Source organism: Lactuca saligna, chromosome 3 (assembly GCF_052625555.1).
Source record: "Lactuca saligna cultivar CGN05327 chromosome 3, ASM5262555v1, whole genome shotgun sequence".
Lineage (NCBI taxonomy): Eukaryota > Viridiplantae > Streptophyta > Magnoliopsida > Asterales > Asteraceae > Lactuca > Lactuca saligna.
The window spans coordinates 35,573,394-35,590,442 of NC_136419.1; the positions used below are offsets into that span (position 1 = coordinate 35,573,394).

General features: G+C 31.5%; 1 protein-coding gene across 1 annotated transcript; it reads right to left on the minus strand.

Annotated features, from left to right (window-relative positions):
• Positions 1 to 7,836: 7,836 nt before the first annotated feature.
• On the minus strand, positions 7,837 to 10,079 carry LOC145035353 (uncharacterized). Its single transcript, XM_078983903.1, has 3 exons — positions 9,633 to 10,079; positions 8,480 to 9,541; positions 7,837 to 8,385 (listed from the first exon to the last, which is right to left on the minus strand). Exons 1-3 carry the CDS (start codon positions 10,077 to 10,079, stop codon positions 7,837 to 7,839), a joined length of 2,058 nt encoding a protein of 685 aa, XP_078840029.1.
• Positions 10,080 to 17,049: the final 6,970 nt, after the last annotated feature.

The window sequence follows — 17,049 nt, forward strand, 5'->3', positions numbered from 1 at the left end:
TTTTGATTAAATTACATGAATCATTCAACGATAGGTGTTAAAAATTAAAATTACATTCGGTTATAATTTTTAAAAATTAATTCGTAGTATCTCTCGTTAGTTGCACAATTCATCGTACCGTCATGAAATGAGTATATCTTCCTTATTAATTTATTTTTTATTTTTAAATTTTTTTTATTGGATAATGACTTAAAAACGTAATATATTTTTCGACTTGTACACATTTGGTCACTGAGTTTTTTTTTCATCCACATTTACCCCTTCAACTTGTCAAAGTATACACATTCAGTCCTTATGACCGGTTACTCCAGATTAGCCTGGAAAAATAACTTATTACGATAATATATTTTTCATTTTGTACATATTTAGTCATTAATATTTTTGTACACATTTAGTCTTTAATATTTTTTTTGTTTCAAAATAAGTCATTTTTTGTTTTTGTACCAATTCAGTACTTATGAATAATTTATTTAGGGTTTTTGTCACGATATCTAACATGAGACTATCATTGATGATAGGGCCGGTTCTCTTTGGGTGCCCGCAGTGGCACCAACAACCCCTACTTTTTCTATACGCAATGTAAAATTTTCTATATTTTTCTATTTGTTTTTCTTTTTTCTATTTACTAGCAACACCTACTACCAAATCCTGCATCTGTCCCTGATTTAAGAAGTGTTTGGGGCAGTTGATGCTTATGTCCATCGCGGTCTCGACTGCTTGGTTGCATAGGTCTTGTGGTTTGGATTAGGTTTTGTATTCCGGACGTCGTAACTTCTTCATACGATATATGATTTTAACGATCTTTATACTTACATGTTCGTTTTTTAAGTCTGCTATAACTTTCATTAAGATTACTCCCATTAAAATATAATATGTTTTACTTACGATTTTATAATAAACATCCATACATGCATTCATAAAAAAACATATGGATATAAAGATCGTAATTAGAAAATATATTACTTTTTATTGTGATTAATCTAAACGAAAGTTGCAGTAGACTTAAATATAAACATATAGATATAAAGATTGTTAAAATCCGAGATAGTATAAAAAAGTTATGACGTTCAAAACATATGATCTCAGCAACCAAGTAGTCAAGATCACGATTGACATAAACATCAAAAGCCTAAAACACTTCGTTAATGATTGTTCCATGTAAGATGTTTGAGAAAAACTTAAATAAAACATTCATAAGTATTGAATGAGTACAAAAACAAAAATAAATTATTTTGCAACAAAAAAATTAAGGACTAAATGTGTACAACCTGTCAAAGAATTTTCAAATAATCAAAGTATTTGATCTTTGTGGATTTCGTTTCGAGTTTGATGGAGTTAGGGTGGTTACAATGCACTACAAGAAAAAAGCCCTTTAATGATGCGCAAACAATGACACTCGCTGATAGACGACGCGCATTTGTAAGTGCCCTAAAAGATAATGTCAGTTTTGCAAAATTTGAAGGATAGAGGGCACGCATTTGTGCGCGCCCTAAAATTAGTGTCAGAAAAGAAAAAAGAAATGCGGAGGGCGCCTTCCATAAAATGTGTGTCATGTAAACGTGTCACTTTATAATTTTTAAGTGAAACATGCGTTTTAGGCGGGAAATGAAATTGACGAAAATTACCACCGCCTATTGAATCCCAAAAATTAATCCCCCGCCTCTTCTATTTAGCAAGAAAAAGCCCTAGGTCCATCTTCATCTTCAGTATCATCAAACATCTATTCGATCTCCTTCTTATCAGTATCATCAAACATCTCGTTCACCGCCTCCACCCTATCTGTAACAAATCTCTCTCTCTCTCTCTCTCTCTCTCTCTCTCTCTTTTCTATTAACCACAACAAATGGTTTTTCGAACACAAGTACAGGAAAACCTAGGTCGATTCAAAGTCATCTTATAAAATCAACATTCCCTTAATTTCAATTTGATGCAGGTAATACACGACCAAGTACAAGTCTCCGTCTCTCTCTCTCTCTCTCTCTCTCTCTCTCTACTGTTCGACAACAACCTAGGCACCCACCACCCCTCATTTTCTCTCTGTTTCACCACCGCCACCAATAAAGCCCCATTATTCCACAAGATTAAAGAACGAAACATTGGGTTTGTGTTTTTGAATCCCAGATCCACAAAACATAGTCCTATATGTTGCTCCCTTTTGCTGCATCCGGTGTAATCCGATAAATTGTGTAATCCGTTTTGCTGCATCAGGTCTTAAGCTAAAAACTTGTACTTGGAGTCCTGCTCAGTATGAAGATCTCCTTAAAGGAGGTGAATAGGTTACATCTGTTCTTGAAGAGATGGCTAACCTTGTAAGACATGCTTTAACTCCAACTTCAAATTCCTTACTTTATTGAATTTCTCTCGTTGTGGCATTTCATCAATCATTTGGTGGGCACATGAAAAAATATACTTATACTTCGATTTTACCCAAATCGTCAAGCATTTGACTTCGTAGAATTGATTTGGAGACCATTTCATTTCATAACCATCGTAATTGCAATTCAACCAAATGTCTATTTATACAACAGTTGGAAGATGACCAAATGGATGAAGAATCTGAGGAATTAGGGTGTTGTTGGCTGCACAAGGCGTGATTGGAAAACGAGTTGATCAGATGGAATCAGGCTTCATGATGGCATTAGATTATATGATCAATCTTGCAGAAAAGGACCAAGACGATAAGGTATTTATTCAAATCAAATCAACGAAATCAACCTTCTTCTCTACCCAAATAACGATCGTCTACATAATTTCAGCGCAAGTCTCTGTTGGAGGTAATCAAGGAAATAGTATTATCCCATCTTACCAAAAAATGCCCCCCACATGTAAGCAAATTTACATCTTTTACCAATTTACACTCACTGATTTCTACTACTTATCTCATAAAATTATAACTTTCTTGTTTTTTTTTTCTTTTTAGGTTCAAGTTGTGGGTTGCTATGCAGAACCCCTCGGAAAGAAAGCAGACATGATCATATATGCATTGTACCTTTATTTATATCTTTTTTTCCCATAACCAAATTATACTTTTTCTTGTATATCCAGGGAGAAAATCTAGTTATGGCAGTTGATGATGATGGTTGCTTTACAGAAAAAGTTACCGATTTCATTGGTTGATATGTCAAAGAGGCAGATAAAGATATCATTAAAACAGTGAAGGCAAGAATAGTTGAATGTTATATAATTATCAACAGGGGCATTTATCTAAAATGATTATTCCTAACCTTTTGTTATGGATGTATGCAGGATAAGGGCAGACTGGTCAAATCTGGAAGCTTTACACATTTATATCATTTTGTTGGAGATATGATACCCCTCTCATCTACAAAGCAGTTCCTAGTTGGTACATCTTTTTACTTATCTTTTCTACAAAATACATGAATGTCCTTCTCATCTTTATTATCTTTAATAATGTGGTATCATGATTAGTTTATTCATGTTTCTTGGTCAAGGTTTGTTGCAGTGGAAAAGTTGAAAGATCAATTACTTGAAAATAATGAGCAAACAAAATGGGTTCCTGCTTTTGTTAAGGTAGGCCATTTACATTGTTTGGTATGATTTAGTCAACAAAGGAATGGAATGACTCACTCCATTACCATTTCTTCCTTGTGGATTGTACGCTCTGGTTCATGACAAAAACAACCAACCACATATAATACCTTTGCATGCATATTAAATACTTGACCATTTGATTATATTTTTAATGTTGTACCCACGTGTCTTGACTGTCTTGGATTCCCTTGACCCATGCCTATTTTCTGAATTTTAAGGCACTTCCACAAGCAACATCTCTTTTGTGTTGTACTTTCCTGCACATTAGTTTCCCTTTTATTACCCATTGGTTCCACGTTGAAACCATCGATTTTATGAGGGTTACTCTTCCTTTAATTCTTTCTTCCTTCGACATATGGGACCCACGCCATCGCTAGAAGAACAGGTATGCACACACACATCTTTAAGCATCTCAGATTTATAATGTGCTTGGATCAGTTAAGCTTCTCATTGTAACGTGTGATCATTGTATTTAGTGGAATAGTGGTTGTGTAAATTGGGCCGACCATTGTTTTCAGTCGTAGGAGTATAGAACTAGAACCACCCGATTCCAAGTGGGTTCAATACAAGAAGTTAGACAAACCAATTTATACGTTTCATGTCATGTAATGAGATCATGGATTATTATTTATAAAAATAAGATGCCATAAAAATCAATAAAAATATCATGATACAATTGTTAGTAAACAATTTATGGGTCGGATTGAAACCACCAGAATCTCTCATCTTTGTCTTATATATATCGTTAATATATAAATAATAAAGGGAAAATTTCCAAAAAATTCTTATATTTCAGTTTTTCCAGTCATTACAGTTGACTTGTTCTTTATGTGATTACCTTTGAAGTCCTAACCTAGTTAGTTAAAACTCTAAATTATACACATTTAAATTATGTGTTACCTTTTTTATACCAAGAATTCCCCTATGGAAAATAATTTAAATCATGATGAAGTTAGTTACTTGGATTTAAAAAAAATGAATATGGTTTTTAGATAATGGATTTTGTTGGAACAAAAAGTTATAAACATGTCACATGAGTTGATAATTATTATTATCTAGTTGGTTAGGAATTGTTTACTGTAGAGTTATTAGATAATTATTATTATCTAGTTAGTTAGGAATTGTTTCCTGATGCTTCTCTTCCCCCTGTTGTAGATGGTCTTCTTATGGTTTATTTATTTATGATATAATGGGGATGATTATGATAGGAGCGGGGTCTTCTTGGACATCTGGAGTGAGACGAAGCAGCAGAATTAAAAGGAGGCCTTTGGAATATTGGAAAGAAGAAAGACTCTTATATGCTCGAGTCCATAATAGTAAGTGCACACTGCACTTCGTTTTTAACATATCTTATTTCTTATCACTTGACATAAAAAATTAAAGTGTGTGTGTGTGTGTATATATATATATATATATATATATATATATATATATATATATATATATATATATTAGTAATTATAGAATGAGGTAGCTATTTTATGTGAAAAAAATGTGGATGGGTTGGTTGCAGGCCTGCCTTACTACTTGTTGGCTTTTGTAACCAGCAAGCAATCATGGATTAGGGTTTCGTGAATAGAAACTGGGAAAAATGGGCATGTAAAACTGTTGGTTTTAATGGTATGCAATGACATTCCACTTCTAATTTCTTGCTGTTCAAAATGATTATATATATATATATATATATATATATATATTATAGTTTACAAACTGTAGAATGTGTTCCGGTAGTGAATCTCATAGGGATAAAATGGTAAATCTGCAGGTGGTTCAATCAATGTCATTTAGTAATATTTGAAATTACAGCCTCTGTAAGTTTGACTAAAACCTTCTGATTTTGTTTACTTTTTAACTTTGTTTTTGGTTTCATTTAGTAATAAAGTATCAAATATCAACAGTTATGTGGTAGTAATCCTTCTGGGGGGGGGGGGGGTCTTTGTTACACTGCTTCTTTCAATGTCATTAACAACAGTGGTAAGTAAAATCTTACTATTATGAAAATCTTTTGCTTAAACCTACCTTATTGACCTATAGCTGATTAAACATTAATTTAATTATGTAGGTTTTGAATTTTTTGATGGAAAAGAATAGTGTTAATGCTCTTAATAGAAAGTATGTTGGTAGTTTAGGAAATTTGGCTAATAATTTAGTTAATTATCTAAAAAATGTTGAAATATTACATTTGTCTACTATTGGAATGATTATTTAATGTATTACATTTGTCTGCTATTGGAATGATTATTTGTATGACATTAACTTTTGTGCAATTTATTGTATTTTTTGTATTATGAGAGATTAAATGCAAATTTAATTTATAAATTAATAAATATATAAATATTTTTTTTAAAAGAAATTAAAATTACGATACGCAAAAATGTGTGTCGTCTTCATTTATGACATAGCTTTTCTTGACTGGGGCTTCCTTGATACGCATTGCGTGTCATAAACACGCGCGTCGTAAGGTTACGACACTCAAATGCATGTCGTCTTCCTTTATGACAGGGTCTTCCTTGATACACATTGCGTGTCATAACCGCACGTCGTAAATACGCGTCATAAATGCGCATCGTAAATGCGCATCGTCTCTCTTTATGACAGGGCCTTCCTTGACGCGCATTTGCGCGTCGTCTGAGCATTTTACAACGCGCAATGAGCGTCGTAAAAGGCCTTTTTTCTAGTAGTGATGGCAGCTTCGAAATCGGCTGCACGAACGTACTACTGGAGGGGGTATTTTAAGAGCTCAAATGGAGATATATTTGAAACCATCGAGAAAGCCAATCAATTCAACTTGTTTTTGAACAAATCGAGTTCGTGGATTTGTGATTTATGCTCATTGTCTGTCGTTTTTCTTTGCTAGTCTGAATCGGTGTTGTAAGGCCATAGTTATCAAGAGACTTCCCACTGGAGTATTTGCTGACCCATTTGAGCTACAACATCTTACTCAACTTGATTGTAAATTACAGTGATACCCTTCAAGTAATCTGTGTAATATGTTTACCTCAAAAAGTTCTGATGCTTTAGGGACACTGATTTAGAGTTGTCAATGTTAATTCTTGTGCTTCGTTGAACAAATTAATGGAAAATTGAGAGAAAGTACCACTTCTTATTGATTTATTAGCTCTACTATTTCTGTGAATGAAATCCTATGCACTACAATATTTTTACTAGCTTTTATTTTCTGTCTTCCTCATTTTCTTACCAGGTTATTCTCATATATTTTTAGAGTGTGAAATACATGACAGAGGATGAAGGTGATGATGTTGAAAGTAGTGAAGATGAAGATTAAACTTTTTTGACTGGTCAAAGCAAAAACTCATCTCAAAAGATGAAAAGTTATGATAGAGTTAGCAGTTGTCCTTATCCCTATGTAAATGAGGAGAAGACATGAATTGGAATCACAATTGAGAAGGAAGACAAACCTAATGAAGACTTGTCCTTATGTTAAATGCATTTTAAATAATTTAGAAAAAAATAAAATTTCAAGTTTTTTCTTATTATAGGATCATACTTTCAATTTATTTGGGTTATAGTAATGTACATCCATTTTAAGTTTTGAGTTTATAATAAAAGTTCTTTTGTTCTTGGTCAATGAGTGAGCAATGTACTTTCAACTATTTGCTTATAATAGCATCCTACTTGTAGAAATGGTACATATGCAGAAAAACATTATATAACTGGTCCATAGGCAGGAAAACATTCCAAAATTGTTCCTTGAGGTTGAAAATTATTACAGAAATGGTTCCTGTGCAGGGAAACATTGCAAAATATGTCCTTATAATACAAATACATTTCATAAATGATCCCTGTCCAAAAATACGTTATATAATTGGTCCCATATGTAGGAAAACATTACAGAATAGGTCCTTGTGACAGAAAAACATTACAGAAATGGTACCTATTTAGAAATACATTGCAAAATTAGTCCCCTGTGATAGACAATTATTGCAGAAATGGTCTCTATGTAGGAGAACATTATAGAATAAGTCCCTACGACATAAAATTATTACAAAATAGGTACCTGTGACAAAAAAACATTACCAAAATGGTCCACTCCAGAAATACATTACATAATTGGTCCTCTGTGAAAGAATATTATTACAGAAATGGACTTTGTGCATGTAAACATTACAGAATAGGCCCGTGTCACAGAAAATTATTACAGAAATAGTCCATTTGAAAAAAAAAACAATCATAAAAATGGTTCCAAATTAAATACATACGTCTGATCAAATTTTTAACAGTCTTTCCCATGATAAATCCTACTGAACAAGATTAGTTTTTTTTTTAACAATCTATGCAGAAAGAATTAAATACTAAAATGCAATCAAACTTATAACAAAACTCATGATCTTTTGTGTTCTTTCTTCTTGCTAGTGGATGTTTCATCAAAACCTTGATGCGTGGGATTTTTGCAAGTCCTTTGATGGTATCCATACACACCACAACGCGGACATCTATGTCGTTTCTTGGGCTCGTCACGTGGTACAATTCTTTCTTTTTAGGTTGTCCAGGCGGCCGTTTTATAATAGGTGGGTATATCTTACCAACTGTCTCTATATGCACCCATTGATCTTTTCCGGGCATCGGACCAATTTCTAAAGCATATGTTTCTTTATATTTGCCGACTGTGAAATATGTATCACCATATTTGTCCCAACTAGGCTCCTTTGTGAAAGCAATAAAAGCAGCTGCATGTACACATGGAAGGCCTGTAACTTGCCATTTTTTACAACTACATTTTTTCTCATCCAATATAACATCCCACCGGCTTCCTTTGTAGTTCACTTCTGCTTTATTATCACTTCTTCTACAAACTTGAAATTCACCCAAGTTCTACATGAGAAAATAGACAAGAAGAAACTGATATTAGGAAAAATAAATATGTTTAATGCAAAAAAATGTGTATATATACAGTTCCTTAACTTACCTTAATGATTGTTTTGAGATAGTTCTTTGCTTTTGGAACTAATGGTCCTTTCCATTTTTTCACCTTACTCCTTTTCTTGTTAAATCGTTCCATAAGCTTTTCTCTAATTGCATCAAGGAGATCAAGCACTGGTTTATAACGTATGTCACCTACCCAAGAGTTAAAAGTTTCTGAAATATTGTTGGTGATGTAATCACACTTGACAAGTGTTCCAAACTTACTTCTACTCCATATCTTTTTATGGTTCTCATTTAAATATAAAATTACATCTTTACTTACAGTAGAAATTTCATTTAACAATATGTCATGCTTACTAACAGAGTAGGTATTTGTAGCCTCCCATAGCTTGCTCATGAAAAAGTCACCTCGATAATGTTTCTTGAAGTTGCTACATAAATGTCTTAAGCATTCTCGATGCTCGATATCAGGATAAACCTGTGTAATAGCTACTTCTAACCCTTTTTGCATGTCAGAGGAGACAACAAGACCATTAGGTGTACCAATCGCCTTTTCTAGTGACTTGAGAAACCAAGTCCATGATTTTGTATTCTCCGACTCAAGCACACCATAGGCTACTGGAAACATACCATTGTTACCATCTATACTTGTGGCAGCGGCTAACACACCATTAAATTTCCCTTTCAAATGACAAGCATCAAGCCCAATGTAAGGACGACAACCAGCAAGAAAACCCTTGTAACATGCTTTTAAAGATCTAAAAAAGCATAGGAAATGTTTTTTGTCACCCACTGTCTGTAAATCAATCTCCACGATACTTCCTGGGTTTCTCTTTTCAATTTCCTGTTTGAAATCATATATATTTAGATAAGAGTCATCCCACTTGCCATACATATCGGTATAAGCTTGCTCCCTTCCTCTAAAGACTCTCATATATGGTACTTCAACATTGTAGCTATACATAAGCCACTTTTTTAGGTCGGCAGGAGAGACATCGCCTTCAGATTTCAACTTGTCGGTTACAACATCAGCAATCCACCCTTGAGTGGCATGTTTGTTATCACACTTGTTGCTTCGAGTACAAGAATGAGTATCTACAAATTTCTTAACCAACAAAATTTCATAAAAAACATATAATTATGTTAACTTAATAACAATGTCGAAAATTGTAGTATTTCTTAAATTTCATACTTACTTCAAACGTAACCCCATCTTGTGTAAGAGAAGCATGAATTCTCCATTTGCACTTTTTATCGTCACAACATGCTGTAAGTCTTGTCAAATCACTTTTCTCAATGACATACTCAAATTCATTTGTTAGTGCATAATGGTTTAATGCTCTACTAAAAGCAACTGCACTTGGGAATTTAGAATTCACTTTCATAAATGGATTTATCTTACTATATGCATAAGTTTCACCATAATTTAGAAACTCATATTCATTATCAGAACTATGAAGACTATGATAACTTTCTTGACTTGGGCAAATTGAGTCTGTCTCATTTTCATCATCAGATTCATCAATAACTTGATCTTGACAACTAAACAATTTACAGTTATACCTTAATTTTTCGGTTGTCACATAAATTGTTACTTCTTTCTCCTTATTATACATGCTAAGCATCACCATGAACCTCCTCATTATACCTTAATTTTGCATGTTTGTCATTAAATATTATTGACAAAACAATATCGCTTTGTGATGGATAATGTTTTTTCACCTCTTCAACTAGATGATTTAAGCCGTACGAACATGTGTCTACATAGAGAGATTTTGTAGATCCAAAACAATATACTTGCCTACATGAGTTCCTAGCTAACCAAAAGAAGCCTCCATATTTCAGTTTAAGCTTGTATTTTGATATGACTTGCCTAACAACCATAATGAAAAAAAATTTAATGCAATTGAAGGGCCACATAAAATATCATTCATCTTATTTCTAAGAACTTACTCAATTAACGGGGAGTGAGCACTTATTTCCCATGTCGGTGTATCAATCTCATCACCCATCAAAATTAATTGAATAAAAAAGAGATTACCTGTTGCAATTATAAGACGATGAGATGAAAAATTAATCAAATGTAAAACCACAGTTAATAGAATGTATTCTTTGACAAGTCTATTGACCAAACCGGATGTTTTTGACCTATCAATGTTCATTATGTTTGGTATTTCGCAATATGTATTCTAAGTTTGTCGTTATTTCTAACCATACCAAATAATTAGTAGATAATTTGGAATTTACAGTTTAATACATGATCTTAAAAAAAACACTATGATCGGAGAGACTAAAAATATATCTGTGATTAAAATGCGCCTTCTGATTTCTATTCATAATCAAATATGCAATCAAAATTAATCAAATGATGGAAAAAATATACCTGTGATGAAAAAGACGGACTTTATTAGTCCACTGCGATGAAGAAGCACAAAATGCAAGTCAAATGATGAAGAACCACAAACTACAAGTCGACCCATTGGAGGGTTTTTTCTGTTTCACGTGGTGGACTTTTCCCACATTTAATTAGGTTTAATCCTAATTAATTAGGTTTAATCGTAATTAAATGCATTTAGTTCTAATCTTTAATAATGTTTAATGGGTATTATTTTTGATTTTGAATATATTTGTTGATATTAATTTATATCTCTTTAATTTATAAAATTGGACATAAATGTGAGTTTACTAGGTTAATAAGGATATATATGTAATTATGAATTTTGAAAGGATATAAACGTAATTCTTAATGTTTGTAAGGATATATATGAAATTTGCCCAAGAAACAATTGATGGAGGTTAGATCATTTGGATTCTAATTATATTTACTTTTTCTATTTCATTTTTATTTTTTTTTCCTTTTTGCTCTTTTTCTTTTTTGTTTTTTATAAATAAAAAATAAATTACATTTAAATTCAAAATAGAATAATAAAAGCTCATTTTATGTGAGGATACATTAATGTATAAATTTAAACAAACGATAGATGAAACGTGCATATTTTAAAAAAACAAGAAGGATAATCCAAGTTAAATTTTGAAAATAGGTATTTAACATGCCTTTTGGTACCACGATGAACTGTAATTCACTCTTTTATTTTTTGTTAATTTGACTTTTATATCAGTGTATCTATATATAAAAAAGAAGAAAAATTATTGACCTGGTGTTTTTTTTTAATGCAAGATTAAGAAAATAAGACGAATAGCATGTTTGGCAAAAGTAGCTGTTAGCTGGAAACGGGTAGAGGTTAGCTGGTAACGGATAGCTAGAAGCGTGTAGCAGGCAAGGTTGTAGAACTCGCTACTCGGTACCTGATCGGCCGACTGGGGAGTAGCGAGTACTCGGGAGTACTCGGTGAGTACTCGGATTCGGTAATTCATGTAGAAATATTTTTTAGAAAATTATATATGTCAAAATCATAAGTTAAAATCATAATTTGATTGAAATATATAACCAAAATTAGATACATGTGAATACATAAAAAACTGAAATACACATAATTATCTCACTACGTGGATAATTACTGAAAATTTAAGATATACATGTTGTAATAATCACATGTCTGTGTTAAATAATAAATCATTAAGTGCATTATACATATTAATCTTGAAATTCTTGATTTTTTTCTCTTTTTATGACAATTTTGACCCTTTGACCGAGTTTGACCGATTTTGACCGAGTTGGCCGAGTTTGACAGAGTAGGCCCGAGTAAGACCGAGTAGGCCCAAGTTTGACCGAGTTTGTCCGATTTTTGACCGAGTTTGACCGATTTTTGGCTGATTTTGACTAAATCCGAGTTTTTTGGCCGAGTTGACATTACTCGCCTTGGTGGAGGGCCGATTCCGAGTAATCGGCCGAGTACTCGGCCGAGTAGGCCGAGTTTTGCAACACTGGTAGCAGGTAGCTGGTAGTGGAAAGTTGTAGCTTTTATTTGTTATATGAATGTTTGCCAACAGTAGCTGAAAGTTTTTGAAATATATAAAATTACATAAAATGACAATTGATTAAAAATAAATAAATATATAAATATATTTGTAAGGGTAATTATGGAAATTGATTTCAAAAGCTAATGAACGTTTTATTAAAACTAAAAGTTAAACGCTCGTACTGCCAAACAAAACTTTTTGTTTAAACTAGAGCGTTTTATCAAAAACCAAAAGTTAGAATCTTCCAAACGCTTCCACAAGCTCCTTGCCAAACACGCGCGGAGTCTCTTAATTTTTGCTGATGCTTTTAATTTGTTTCTTTTTAATTAAATGCCATTATGATCTATCTCAACCGATTTTTTAGGTTTTTTGTTAAATGCTAGATTTATTAAATGTCATTATCATCTATCTCAACCGATTTTTTAGGTTTTTTGTTAAATGATAGATTTGGTTTGAAAACAGAATTGGTGATGAATTTTATTAGTTCTAGTAATTGACGTAATAGTTTTTTTTAATATGTTATTTACATTCTGTTTTAATTTTTTTTAACTAGAATTACAATAATTGTGATTGTGGTTTTAGATATGCTATTTACATATTTTTATTTAATGGAGAAAATGGAAAGATTTCTGAAAAAAGAAATCATCAACAAATGAAGCATCTTCATCCATAAATGCTTTTAATGAATTTTCCAAATATAGCTCTATTCAATCAGTCCGATTGAAACGTTATGATGGTGATGTGTTGACTTTAAAGGTGTTTAGTTTTGGTTTTTGCACCTCTGTGTAAGAATTGATTATTCTTGACATTTTGAAATAACTTACATGATCCATAAATTTCATCTTGAATGGGACCTCTATGTAAGGAAAGCTTTATATTAGAAAAATTTATAAATCAGTTAAGGATTTGGCTATTGATGATGAGATATAACATACCCTATCAGGTCCACTTCCTACGGAAATAAGAAATTTCCAGTAAGGAATGCAAGATATATGAAAGGAAGCAACATCATAATTGGAGATTTTCGGTAAAAAAAGAAAGCTCAACTCTCAAATAATTATCAACCTGAAATCTAAATTCTTCACAGATGCATGAGCACTAGGTGCATCAAGTATTAATTCCATGTAAGGCCATTTGAACACCCTTAATTTATGTACTTCACTATTTATTATGTTGCATGATGCTAATAATCCCTCTTCCTAAAGATTTGAATAAAATTAAAATACAGATCCATCAGATATAATTATAAATTTGAATAAATTATGAGTCAATGATTTAACGTAGATCTTTTTATTAAATAAAAATTGAACATTGAATGCAAATGTGATTGGCCTCTTGATGCCAACTCTTTAATCAACAACTTTTCATATTTAAATGAAAGATGACACCATATATTCAACAAGAATCAAGTTACATATTTAACCATTATCTTTTATGTTTTGATCTCGACCCCATATTCAATATTCGACATAATTGCCCCTTAAGCACTCTACATCATATAGTTGATCACAGGAGCCTGAATTTCCTAATCTCTCAATGCTGCAAAATAAATATCATAAAAATCTGTAAGTAATAAAATCTTAATAAAAGTTGTAGAAGAAAGATTTTATCTTTTGATCAATTTATATCAAATAAAATCAGTTGTAATCTAGTAATCTACAGAGGTTCTCTATTTGACTAAAAATTTAGAGTAAATTACACGAATGGTCCCTATGGTTTGGTCTAATTTGCACGTTTTGCCACTAATTTATTTTTTTTAACTCGGAAAGTCCATACTGTTTGTTTTTCTAGCGCGTTTGATCCCTCTCTTACATAAAAGGACTATTTTGTTCATAATTTTTTAATTTAATTAAATAAACACACCCCCAACCCTACTTCCATCTCATCTTATTTTACCTTACCTATCATACTTTATTTAAATAAATTAAAAAATCAAAGACAAAATAATATTTTCAGATAAGATAAGGAGCAAGTGCGTAACAAAAACAAACTGTAGGAACCTTACAAGTTAAAAAAAAAGTTAGAAACCAAACATACAAATTACCCTAAATCATAGAGACCATTCGTCTAATTTACTCAAAACTTTATGTTCTTATTGATCATGTTGAAGTATAAAATTTTCTTTGAATTTTTTTCCTAATATTTTTTTTTGTTTTGTTTTTGTCATGAAGGGCATCCAATTGAGTTGATTTGAAGGAAGTCGATGTCTTTAATAAAATAATTATAGAGTACATAACTCTTATAAAGAAGAAGTTGAGATGGCATCCCTAATGAACATGGAAACTACAGAGTCAACATCATATTTAACTTTGAAAATCAACATCTACATTCCCACCTTCTCCTTCCTCAACCATAGTATGTGTGAGATAAAACCCCTTTTTTTTTTTTTTTTTTTTTCCTTTGAGTTGCACACCGAAAACTGAAGATAATAGTTAAAGAAAAGGATAGAAAAAAAAAAAAAAAAGGTCAACTGAAATTTAATTTCTCTCGCATTTTCTAAAACAACATGCTAATACAATTCTAAAATGCTTAGTTAATTTTGTGTTCTTCATCAACATTATTAAGGCTAGTTTTAACCCTAGATAATTAACACAAAAAAATACCCGAGAATAATTGAAATTAAAGCAAACAAATGAATGAAACCCACTGAAATCTTTAATCAACATTGACTTAATCAAGAACAAATAGTTGGCCATTAACATTGAAACCACAATCTGGAAGATAGGGATGGGCCGAGGGGCATCGGAAATGTGAGGTGGCTGATGATGAGAAGCGAAGAAGATAGAATGATACATGCATCGATTAGACTAAGGGAAGTGTTAAACACTCCTAACACATTACATGTTAGATTTTGGAATATCACTTCATTTTTTACCATTTAATATCTAATGTTAGCATTTGGTAGAGAGTGGTAACACTTCTAGCACTTCATTTCTTTTTTTATTATTATTATTTTTCTAATTTAATTAAATTAATTTATAAATAATCAACAACCATTCAAATAATTACACTTTTTCTTAAATTTCAAAGAAATGTGTTAGCTTCAACTATTTTGTTTTAGGGGGGGGGGGGGGGGGGGGGGGGATGAAACAAATACCAATCATGCGAGAACATTTAAATCTCTCTATTCTAATAAATAAATACGTTTATTTTCCAATTGATAAGTGTCATAATATTAGAAATTATCACTAAAAGTATATATCACCTATCATGTCATATGCCAACCTATTAATTCTCTATTTTAAATTTTAAATATTAAATTTCTCACCCTAATGATATTCAATTAAATTAATAATTGATTCTTCATTTCAAGTTTTAAATTGTAAATTTTACACTCTAATTACATTAAAATAAAAAATAAAATAAAATTAATATATATTATAAGGTGATATAATTTCATTATTTATTTAAATCAACGATTATAATTTTATATAATTAAATATATCTCTTAATTAATAATTTATTTAAAATAATTGATTAATAACTTTAAGTTTTTATTATGAAAATTTAATTAATTTTCTAACCATGGTTCTCACAGTTTATAAATTAACTTGATTGTATATCTAAGAACAATGTCACACCTTTCAAAATCTCTTTTGACTTCTGGTAAAGGGAAACCATATACGAGTACATTGTTTGCAATACGACCTTATGATTTGATTTTGCACCTCTACTAACATTATTTTAGGTCAATATATACTGATATCTTCGATTTTATATTTTGATACGGTTGTTACACTATGTTACTCCTAGACCAATAATTAATTCTTGTCATCTTTCACATGTGAAAGGGGTCTTTATTGACATTACAACAATTAAAGTGTTCAATGAATGTGCTATGTACATATATAACGTTTTAGAATTTATTATATGTAAACCTCTTATGCATAAGGATATTATGTATATTCCAAGAATAAACTTGCTCTTCAGAGATGTTTCGTTACAAATTTTGGTTGAACTATTTAGTTATCTCAGAAAGCTTTTTAGAAGTCCCGGTAACAATTCAAATCATCAACATAGCATAACAATACAAAGTCAAGATCTCAAACCCCACGCAACATAATCAACTTAAAACCATGTTTATAAGTCATTCAAACATTTGTAAATCACTTAGATCAGATATAAAAGTGATATGGAATATCATAAATCATGTTTAGTTAGATGTTAGATATTATATATGAAAAATGAAACCACTAAAGTTGATTACAAGTAGTTGATTATAGGTTGACTTTTAATAGAAATGATTATAGGGTGTCTTATTAGCAGCACCGTATAGGAATACATGTAAGATGAATTATTGTATCGAATGAATCGATTCAATAAAGAAGATTTCTTTGATGCTCAGGCTTGGGAGACGGAAGAAGATAAAAAGTCGGAGGCAGTGGCCAAATCCCTTATATGTGGTTGGTCGATGAAAAAGGAAGTGATTAAGCAGATGTGGGAACCGCCATATAAATTCAGGCGTATATTGGGAGAGGCCATGTATAAGTTACATTTATGGGTAGACTAGGGATGACACATAACAAAAGCATTTCTGCAAGCAAGCTAATGCGTGTGCCATAAATGAAATGATAAAATAAATGTGTCAAAAAATTGGTTATCGGGTCGGTTTGACAATAATATCATCTTAGGAAAATATTTATTAACTTGAATACCAAAGAATAAACTAATTTTTAAAAAATCATAAATTTC